Source organism: Anabrus simplex, chromosome 6 (genome assembly GCF_040414725.1).
Source record: "Anabrus simplex isolate iqAnaSimp1 chromosome 6, ASM4041472v1, whole genome shotgun sequence".
NCBI lineage: Eukaryota > Metazoa > Arthropoda > Insecta > Orthoptera > Tettigoniidae > Anabrus > Anabrus simplex.
In genome coordinates, this window is record NC_090270.1 from 271,473,238 (window position 1) to 271,484,721 (window position 11,484).

Sequence of the window (11,484 nt, forward strand, 5' to 3'; positions counted from 1 at the left end):
CTATTTGAATACATCTCCTGAAAATAATGAAAACACGAAAGTGACATGCAAATTTTGTTTGGGAGGGAAAGTATGATTAGTTTCACCCAGTAACAATAGTCACTTAATGTCTCTATGCTAGAAAAAAACAAAATGGTGTTGGAATAATGTATTTTCTTTGCAAAATTTGATATAATTCCAGCCAGTGTGAAAGAAATGCAAATAATTCCCTAAAGACTTGCATTCTGTGAAGTAATTGTTCTGATTATTTCTTAAAAAAGTAATTGGTAATTGTAATGGAGTGATTTTTCTCAGGTAACTGTAATTGAGCCTAATTACTTTAATTTTGTACTTTTCCCATCACTGGATATCTTCTAACTTTTTCCCATCCATGCAGCTGTTCATTCTCCTTCTTTCTCATCTGACTGACAACACTAACCTGTTTATGATTGGTCTGTGTATTGTCCTTGGCAGAGAGCTGATACTAACTGACATAGAAACTGATTCACTGTTCACAGAAGGCTACATGCAGAGCTCTTCCAGGGTCATGGGCTCGGCTCCGGGCTATTTTATTTCAGTCAACATGCATAACGTCACAGAGGATGATAGAGAAGGCTGTCTTCGCTTCCGGTACGTGATGCACGGGAATGGCAGTTACTTCAGGGTGAGTTTTAGTTTTAGAACATCTTTCAGTGTCAAATATATTGGTGTGATGAGAAAGGAAGCCATCAGAGGATCCTGTCTTAGGAAGATACCATATTTCCTCACCTATAACAACCCTCTTTTATTCCTAACTAGCTGTAGTACCCGGCATTGCCCGGATAGTTTCTGAATATTTAGCCTACCTTTAAGATTTGCATTACCAGTTAGTTATGTATGAAGTGAATTTTTATAGAATTACTTTTTGACTTGCAGATTGATATGTTACGATCCATAATGTAGTTTTAGAATTATTTGGATGTGTTTGATTTCAAGCTTTGAATTATTTAATTTTGGAGTAAAACTTTGTCCTTACGGAAGCTCAAATCGACTGGGAAGTATTTGATCCTGTCAAAAATTAATAAGTGATAACTGTATGTATTTAGCCGTCGCACTATAGATACGATGTACAGGATTTCAACTGTCAATGAGACTGTTATCCAGAGATAAAAAATCTGGATTGTCACCATTGAGCTCTGTAACCCCAAAAACTGTAGATTCGACAATGTTTTTGATAATTTTTATATCTCACTCCCCCCTCACCCTCACCCCAAAGGGGGCTGAACATGAACTTTAAAAAATTTGGAGTGTCACTATTCATTTCAGCGACCACGAAAACTATGAATTCGATACTATTCTAGATTATTTTTATACCACCCCCCTCGCCCCCTGTCCATAAGGGTGCTAGGGGTGTCTTACCCCCACGCGGTTTGTCTCCTGATACTAATTGATAAGTGTACCAAGTTTGGTGAAATTGCTCCAGTGGTTTAGGAGAAGATGTGTCATTTATACACACACACACACACACCCACGCTCGCACATCCATCCATTTTTATATATAGTAAGAAGAAGATAAGATTTGTATATATAGCTTTTCGATTATTTTTATACCTCACCCCCTTTGCCCCCTACTTGGATGTAAAAAATCCGAAGTATTACTATTCATCTCAGAGACCCTGAAATCTATGGATTCGAAACTGTTTTTAATTATTTCTATATCTCACCCCCCCCCCCCCCACCTTCACTCCCCACCTAAAAGGACTTAAAAAAATTCTGGGGTATTACTTTTCAATTCAGCGACCCCGAAAACTATGAATTCGACACTATTCTCGATTATTTTTATAACTAACCCCACCGACCCCCCTCCCTTAAGGGCGCTAGGGATGGCTTACCCCCACAGTGCTCATCTCCTAATAGTAAGTAATACGTGTACCAAGTTTGCTTGAAATTGCTCCAGTGGTTTAGGAGGAGATGTGTCATTTACACACATACATACACACACACATCCATTTTATATATAGTAAGATTCATACATACATACATACATACATACATACATACATACATTACATACATTCATACATACATACTGCACCGCTCCCGCGTCCAGGTGGGGATACATGAGTTCCAGACTAGCTCTTAATAACGATTCCATCTATCTAATATTGCTGGGTTGTGAGTTCCGCGTGAGAAAGTACACCGATGGCCTATGGTAAATTCCAACCTACGTAGAAGGACGTCTCCAACACGCTATCAGTCGGATACCATACTTACATGTTGCCGAAATTTTATCTCAAAATCCAGGTTATAACGGCATTTCAAGAAATTCGTGCATGTTATCATCGAAATCGCAATCAGAAATAGAGTCATTATAGGCTTATATCTAGCTCTTATCCTAAGTAGGCATTAAAAGAATTTTTATATTTTCACTACTCGGCTTTTATTGATAAATTAGTCTAAGTATGATTTGAAAATCACGTAGAGTATCGTGAGAAATTATCTTATACAATGTAGCTGGTTTCATACGCAATCAGCATCTCTAAGTGCCGTAATCATGTGGCATTGAAAGAAAACAGGTTTGGAAAACCTTTAACAAATAAATGGAAATTAGGCCTCATTCATCGATACGCTAATCCTGGCCTGTCGAAAAACTATATTGTAATTAAGTAATATCTGTGAAAATTAAATGAAAGGAAAAATTAAATTATACATAATTAAGTGAAAAATTATTCAATATAGTTGTAACAATCAGATGCATCCAATTGGTTTAAGTGAAAACAAAACTATACTCCATACTATATACAGTATTTCAAATTGTGGTTTCAATTAAGAATGTGAAAATGCAGTGAAGATAGCCAATAATTAATTAATTAATTAATTAATTAAGATCTGGAATCTTTCCTTATTGAGCTGGATTGCTCCTCAAAATTACCAAAAATTCAATCATTTGGACTTAAATTCACATGTGACTAGAGAAATGCATATGACTTGGCTGAAAACTTCACATCAATGTCCATGCACAGTAGGAAAATCGTGTGAGAAAATAATGTTTGTTCATTAGGGATTTCCACTAGTTTGAGTTTGCAAATTTTCATAATGTTTCATATTTCATGTGGATTGATCTCCATATAAGCAAATTCAAGTCCACTTTAAGTCGTAAGTAATCTCAAATTAATTCTATCGTAAGGCTTATGTGGCTAAAATCACTCAATTATTATTTTAATTCATGGTTGAAATTCAATTAAAGTGCGTATGTGGCTGAATGTAGCATTGCCAAGTGTATTTAACTAACTTTCCAACAAATGATACCATAAGTGGAAAAATTGACAAATTAGAAGACTCTACCTTCATCTAAACTCCATATATGAAAGACTAAGTTACCAGTGATATGTCAAACTGCTCCCATAAAACCATAAATTAAGTTGCCGTATGTGAGAATACATGAAAACAATCGTAGATATGTCAGTGAAGGCCTAAATATTGACGTTATTGGCCTCTCGGCTCTTCTGATGATCCTATATACTCAATTAATTCTATATTGATGGCATTGAGATCGTATCCTAATCTATATTATATATTAGGAAATAAAATATAGCAATTGAAAACAGTACGTTTCAATATATACCTTAGCATGTGCAATTTACACATACTATCATCTCTCGAAGAATACTATGACCAACTTTCTAAATAACAATAACTATCACCATCATAATCTACTATCAACTCATATCATTATTTCATTCACCATTTATCACTTCAATTATCACGTAGTATTCATATTAGTGCATCTCAAGGCACTCGTTTCATCAAATACGCAGCATATGTGCCATAACCTACACATATAAAACCATTATCATTACTGTCATAGTATCAAAGAACAGCACATCACAACGTTAAACTGTGCTACTATATTTTGTCGTAAACATTCCCTAAATACGATTTCTACGCTTGTTATTTTGTTAAAGCCATCACGCATGTATGTTAACTTCCACTTAATACTCTAACACTTCACTGACATCGGTTTAAAAAATATCAATCACTTCTCTAACACCATATTGATAAACTTACGAACGGCATTCACTGGTATTTTACACCTATGTATGGGATTAACGGTAACTTCAGATGAATACCTACTTCCTTGTAACTACACTTGAATATTAACTACGCACACACAATGTCATAAAGCTTATCACATTTAGCCAAAAGAATAAAGGTTTCTACTTATGAAACGACTCATAGGGGACTTAACTTTGCTTATTGGGTAGTGACTCCCATCTCGCTGTTGTTCATCGGGAATGGTAAGCCTCACTCCATGGTTCGGCTTAGGTAATCGGGTCCATCTCGTCCTCTCAGCTGATTACCACCCTCCTGGGTCATCAATCTCGTGAAGCGCCACCATAGCCGGAGTAGTCTCTGCCTCAGCCTCTTAGAACATCATAGTGGTCTTCATTACATCAGGGACAGAATAACACAAGGCATTAGTTAATTTATACATGCTGTAATCTGTTTCGTAGTGCTAATGATAAGAGAATATACGTGTTCTGGGCCGTCTAATTTGATTATAACAGCTCTAAATGTCCTCTTATTGTCAACTGCCTTGCTTGCCGAACAGATGTAAATTTTATGTGCTTTTAGAATTGCACTTTATATCCAGTTGAATTCCGCTCTCTCCACGTTGTGCAGTATCGGGCAAAAATATAATGTTTCCGAGCCCAACCGTGACGTAGTACTGAACCAAACTTGACGTTTCTTTATAGCTGGTCTATAGTTTCACGTATATATGTCAACCTACAGCTGACGTTGAGCGCGCTCGCGGATTTAATCTCTTCTTCAATAATTGATTATATAATTTGATAAGTAACTCGTTTCTTTACACGACTCCGTCCTTTCTTCGATGCAGTGCTGGATTGAGTTTTTGTTCTAATGGAAGTCTTTTTTCAATAATCAGTTTAAATAATCCGCTCTCGTCATTCTTTCTCACCGCCTTCTAAGAGTGGTTCTTTCCGTGATTGCCGGTTGAAATTATTATCTTTTCGGCTCGTACCGCTGTTAATTGCTTTTATATTGATCCATTAATAGCTGGAACGCCATTTTTGTTCCTAATACTGCAACTATAGAACGGTGAAATGGCACAATACATATCCCACGTCGTTCATCTTAAGCGATGGGTTGGCAAACAAGGCTTCTCCACCAGTTGCGGTCTCTGAACTTCTCTCCTTCTTTGATGCTTTCCAAAGTATGTCCTTGCTGTTGAATGTCAATCTTCACCATGTCCTCGTACCTGAGCCTTGGTCGCCCTCTTGGTCTCTTGTCTTCAAGTTTTAGATCATACATTTGTTTTGGTAATCTGTTATCTCCCATGCGTCACATATGTCCATACCATCTCAGTCGCTGCACTGTTATTCTGTCCTGCAGTCTTACAACTTGAGCCTGCTTGTGGATTTCCTCATCACGGACTCTGTCTCTCCGTGTTTTACCGATCATGCTATGGACAAATCTTATTTCTGCTGCCTGGATTCTACTAACATCTTTATTTCTTGTGGTCCATGTTTTGAAACCATAGGTCAGGATTGGTACATGATAGGTTTCATATAAGTCTCTGTTACATTTTGCTGGTATTTTCTTGTTCCATATTATGTCTTAACTATTTTGTAAAAGTTGCTACCTGCCTGAATTCTGTGGGAAATTTCCTTGTCTATACAACCAGTATCAGACTTTATGACTTCAAAAATTTTGGGTGGGATATAATAGGTGAAAATTTCACATAATATGGCATGGTTTAAAAGCAGAAAAGGGTACCATACATAATATAGTGTCTTTAACACACAACATAGTTAAATCTACACTTTATTTATATAAAAAGTGTTCTTAGCTCATTTGAAATGTTTTGCATTAGCCCCTCCCGCATTACCACAATTGAATAGCCACATGAGAAAATCCCACATGGAGTTCAAGGCTGCGCAATGTTGCAATGTCATCATGTGGCAACTGCCTGAACTAAGAAATATTTGGTTCTGATATTGACTTTATGTCCACAGTTTCATATATTCCTTACTTCACACCAGCCCAAACTATTATATTCACTAGACCAACCACAGGGCCATTTTGCCAATGACAACTATTCTCTAATTCAGTTGGTCATCAGTCTATGGCTGTGACAATATGGAAGCTGCTGGGATATGGATGGTGCTGAGTAATGATATTCAGAGCATGATTAGTGCACCTGTTCCTTATGAAAGGTTGTGCTGTGATGGAAATTTCTGACCCTGTGAGGAAAGCAATGGCAAACTACCTCACTCCTCTGTATGCCCTGTAGGCCTCTACATTATTATTACATTATCGTACTGAGCGAGTTGCTGTTTGGTTAGGGTCATGTAGCTGTGAGCTTGCATTTGGGAGATGGTGGGTTTAAATCCATTTTCCATAATTTCCCATTTTCACACCAGGCAAATGCTTGGGCTGTACCTTAATTAAGGCCATGGCTGCTACCTTCTCAATTCTAGCCCTTTCCTATCCTTATGTTGCCAAAAACCTTCAATGTGTTAGTGTAACATTAAACCTATACAAAACAAAATATTGTTATTATTGAATAATTTTGGGCCTTTAGAACATTGAAGACCTTTGCTCTCATGCACTTGAGTATGTTGAAACATGTCCGATAACCAGTGGTAATGCTGTGGTTGGACTGCAGAAGTGTGTGCATTGTGTTTGTAATTTGTATATTAGGGCCAGAATTTGAGTAGGTGCTCCTGAACTTGAAATAAGATTATGGAATACTTCAGGTGAAAATCACACTTGGTACAGACAAATTTACAGCCTTGATTTGCATCAAAGTTGGTATTTTAGTAGGGGAATATTGTAAAGAAAGCTAGGCAATATCCTTAATCAAAAATTAAGTCTGCGCAGGGAACTGTAATTTAATTTCAGGTCTTATAAGAAAAATTGAAAATATTCAGGCCTTTGAGGCTATTTCAATCATGAAATGACCAGCATTTTGCTTCATTGGGGCAGCAGGATCATAATTTAAGACACCACAACACTCCAAGATGCTGGCAGCTAGTGAGCCACACTGGTGTGAAATGCTGGTTATTTCATAACTGAAAATGTGTACTTATCTCAAAATTAACCTTGAACAAAACCTAAATGGCTGCTAAACATTTATTTTTGTATTAACAGATGAAATTTTAGTGTATCATTGCAAAGATGCATCCAAATTACCATGGCCTCCCTCAGTATACATATTCTATGTTGAAGGTCTCGCAGATATACCTAGACAACGTAACGCAACTGTCGTACAGCACAGAGGATGTCTACGATCTGTGGGAAATGAGTGAACCTAATGACAAGTGGAACCTTGTTGAAGTTCCACTAGAAATCGCTGATCCTTTTAAGGTAAGAGCTGGCCCGCATATTGTAAGTCAGTGGGTTCTTTGACTGATGGTTTATATCTCTACAACAGTAGAGAGGAGAAATATGTTATCAAAATGAAGGTGGAAACACAGTAAATGTGTCAATGAGTCATCATTCATCACTGAACTACATTTAGGTTAGATTCCCTATAAGTTATTTATCTTGTCTCTTCTTAATTGAAGGACTTGGAAATTTATCAAACATTTCACTTGATAAATTATTTCCATCCTTAATTCCTCTTCCTATAAAATATTTGCCCCAATTTTTCCTCTTGAATTCCAATTTTATCTTCATATATGGCCTGTTGCGCGGAAAGTGACCTAAAGTAAGATTTTTCATTTTTGAGATTTGTGTTGTTCTGAAAATGGCATAAGTTACAGAGCATTAAAAAAAAAAAAAGAGTTCATGCTTCGGTGCAATACTTCAGAAGATATTAATTATTGACTGTTTCTATTAAAGAAACTGTATTTTTAGAAAAGCTCAATTACAGGTTTCACTAGTTTTCCTAGCAATTGTATAAAGTTTTCATGACATCAAGTGGCAAAACCTGCACTGCTGCATAACTTAGTTTGTTAAGAAGAAACATAGATAGTGCAAGAAGTCAAAATACAGAAATGCAGTTTTTACACTGTAGACACATTTGTTCAGTTCTACTGTAAAATTTCCATTACCAACTTTGGGTCCATATGTGTGCAACAGATCAATCTTTCCTACATTTTAAAGCTCCACTCAAGATTATTTTTATACTAATGTAATTCCATGCCATCTCTTCACTGACAGCTCTGAACATACCACACAGTCAAACAGCTTGTTTCCTTACTCTTAATTTTTCTTTGCCCAAAGTTTCCAACATTTTTGTAATGCTACTCTTTTGTCAGAAATTACCCACAAATTTCTTGTCTTCTATGCCAGTGCGAGTAAGGTTTGCTGTATCGCTGGTGGTTTTAAACATGGTGAACAAACCTTTGATCAAATTGATATGCATAATCTTCATCGCCATGTAGGTTTTACTATGAAAAGAAAATCTACAACCGGTTTTCCAGTCAGTGACTGGGTGAGGGATGGCATGAAGGAAGCCCGCATCTTGTGGTGAGGATAGGAATTGTGCCGGCTTTCGAAGCCTGTCGCACTCCTTTGGGGCAATTATTAATGACTGACAGATGAAATGATATTGGAGAATGTTGCTGGAATGAAAGATGACAGGGAAAACTGGAGTACCCAGAGGAAAACTTATCCTGCCTCTGCTTTGTCCAGCACAAATCTTGCATGGAGTGAGCAGGTGTTAAACCACGGAACCCAGCAGTGAGAGGCCAGCGCGCTGCCGCCTGATCCACAGAGGCTCAGGTTTTACTCTATGTCTGTTTTGTCCATGAATTTCACTTGTAGTCATCATAAGCAGAGTGATGTGCTCAATCTTGAATATACAGTACTTGGTTCACTGATGTAGGTAGTTGGAAACAAAATCTCTTCAGCATGTTCATCACGCAACAAACCAATCAATTTTTGTGCCATGTACAATGCGAGATCCAAATACTTTTCCTCTGTCAACATTAGTGCGTGTTGCTTAGTAAGAAGGAGCTTGTGTAGAAATTTCTAATCATCTAGAATCGAACTAAGAGGTTGCGTTCTGATATCAACGTATAAACAACATGCAACTAAGAGTTTTCATTCTTATAGCAATGCATAGATGGCGCTTCTGACCTAATACATGGATGATGAACACTGGTTGTCATGGTTACAATGGTGTCAGGAAATTGACGACACTAATTCCAGATAAACCCCAACCCAAAATCATATCACCGGGTGAGTTGGCCATGCGTTTAGGGGCACGCAGCTGTGAACTTGCATCCAGGAGATAGTGGTTTCAAATCCCACTGTCGGCAGCCCGGAAGATGGTTTTCGGTAGTTTCCCATTTTCACACTAGGCAAATGCCTAGTGTACCTTAATGTAATGTACCTTAAATTAAGGCCACAGCCGCTTCCTTCCAACTCCTTGACCTTTTCTATCCCATCATCGCCATAAGACCTCTCTGTGTCGGTACGTGTTGCATAGTAAGAAGGAGCTTGTGTAGAAATTTCTTATCATCTGGAATCGAACTAAGAGGTTGCGTTCTACTATAACACTAGATATAGGTCAGAAGCACTGAGCTTGAAAAATAAGACCTCAGAGCAAGAATGCGAGAAGCTAGAACAAAAGGTGGGGGAAAGATCTTAGGAACAACAAAAACAAAAGGAGCAAGGAAGAACAGGAAACAATGATGTGCATAACAAAGTGGGAAAGATAACAAATGCCATTAGGAAAAGAAGGCTTACTTTTTTTGGCCATGTGCTCCGCATGAATGACAACAGGCTAACGATGAACATTCTGAAAAATTTGGGTGCTCAAAGGCAAACTTTGATGGCAGAAAGAAGTCAATGAAGATTTAAGGCTGAGCATGATAAAAGAACAAGGTATGTACGTACAGTATGTATGTACATAGGGTATGTCTACTGTTTAGTCTTGTCTCTTGATATGGCTTCTAGGGATGAGGTGAGATGAAATTATATGGCATGATTTTATGGGCCGATGCCCTTCCCAACACCAACCTCATTTGAGGAGCTGGTGAAGATGAAATGAATGATGGTGAATGAAACTGGGTAAGGATGCAGAAGGTATCGGCTGTGGCCTATGAATAGGAACTGTTCCGACATTTGCCTGGAAGTGAAAGTGGGAAACCACAGAAAACCATTCTCAGGACAGTTGATGGTGGGTTTCATACCCACTTGCCTCTCGAATGCAGAGCTTTGCTCCATAGCCATAATGCATTAACATGCATGGCCAATAGTTCAGTGATAACAGAGCAGGATATAGAATATGGAAAAATCTTTCAAACGAAAATCAAGAACTGGAGGGTATTTAAGGATGACATCAAGACTTTTACATTTTCCTTTTTACAAGTTTGTTATCTCAATAAATATTTGTCTTCTCTATTCTTCCTTCAAATGAAATATTTCCTCTCTAATATCTTTTGTTAGAGATCACATCAGAATCCTAAAATAATTTTGATATGTTTCAGCTCATCTTCATATCTTCATTTAATGACTCCAACAAACTTGGGACCATTGCCCTGGATGATGTCCTAATTTCTTACAAACCTTGTAAGATGAACACGACACAGAGACCATCGACTACAACCATCAAGCCAGTCACTACAACAATGTCTGAACCTCAGAATATGACAATGACAACTTCATGTCTGCCATTTTCCAGTGTTGTCACTCCAACAAAAGCAGTGCCCCTCCCAGGAGTCACACAACCCACCATGAACACTACGTCAGCAGAGACCACCATGAAGACTACGTCAGCACAGACCACAATGAAGACTACGTCAACAGAGACCACCATGAAGACTACGTCAACAGAGACCACCATGAAGACTACGTCAGCACAGACCACCATGAAGTCTACACCAGCACAGCCCACCATGAAGACTACATCAGCACAGCCAGTTACTATCTTTCCAACAGACTTTCTGTCTTCTGGACACAAAGATCCACATAATAACACTCATAGTTAAAGAATGTAAATGAGTCCTTGAATACCTCATAAGTACAAACTATTAATTTAGCTGAGTTGCTTAGAGTAAGAAAGATCTCAATATTAATTTATACTAATACTAACGTGTAATAAATTGTTCTCAACTTTATTCTTCTCTTATAAATTTTACTTTATTAAACTTTTTGTTTGCTTTCCTGAAATACCTGTCCTTATAAAGACAGCCCAGAAGCTTATCTTGGAATGTATATTGTCTTAATAATGAGTGTCTAAGAAAATGAGGGATGGAATACCATTCAAAGTACCTGCAACTAATCAAGGGTATCTCTTTATTTAGCATATGGCTAATACAGACATATCTTAGGAAATAATCTTAATAATACAATATTCACACAATAAGCCAATAAGCTCCCCAATAGGCTCTCTCAATCCACCAAACAGTTTCTGAGTAGCCTTAAGAAGTTTCTCTTGACTACCGGTGCCTTGATATGCCCAGATAGTATATTCATTTGACAATGTGGTGAATGGCCTGATGTGGAGTTCCATAGTCCAATGTGGGAGTTTATAGCTTGTTCTGTTAA

The 11,484-nt window shown here is 37.6% G+C and overlaps 1 protein-coding gene across 1 annotated transcript in view; it reads left to right on the forward strand.

Annotated features, from left to right (window-relative positions):
• The window catches only part of LOC136875973 (meprin A subunit beta-like), a 70,924-nt gene extending 59,999 nt beyond the window's left edge, over positions 1 to 10,925 (forward strand). Inside the window, exons 6-8 of the mRNA XM_067149588.2 lie at positions 498 to 643; positions 7,213 to 7,350; positions 10,425 to 10,925. Of these exons, the coding sequence (XP_067005689.2) occupies positions 498 to 643; positions 7,213 to 7,350; positions 10,425 to 10,925 (785 nt within the window). The remainder of the gene's footprint in view (positions 1 to 497; positions 644 to 7,212; positions 7,351 to 10,424) is intronic.
• The last annotated feature ends 559 nt before the right edge of the window (positions 10,926 to 11,484 follow it).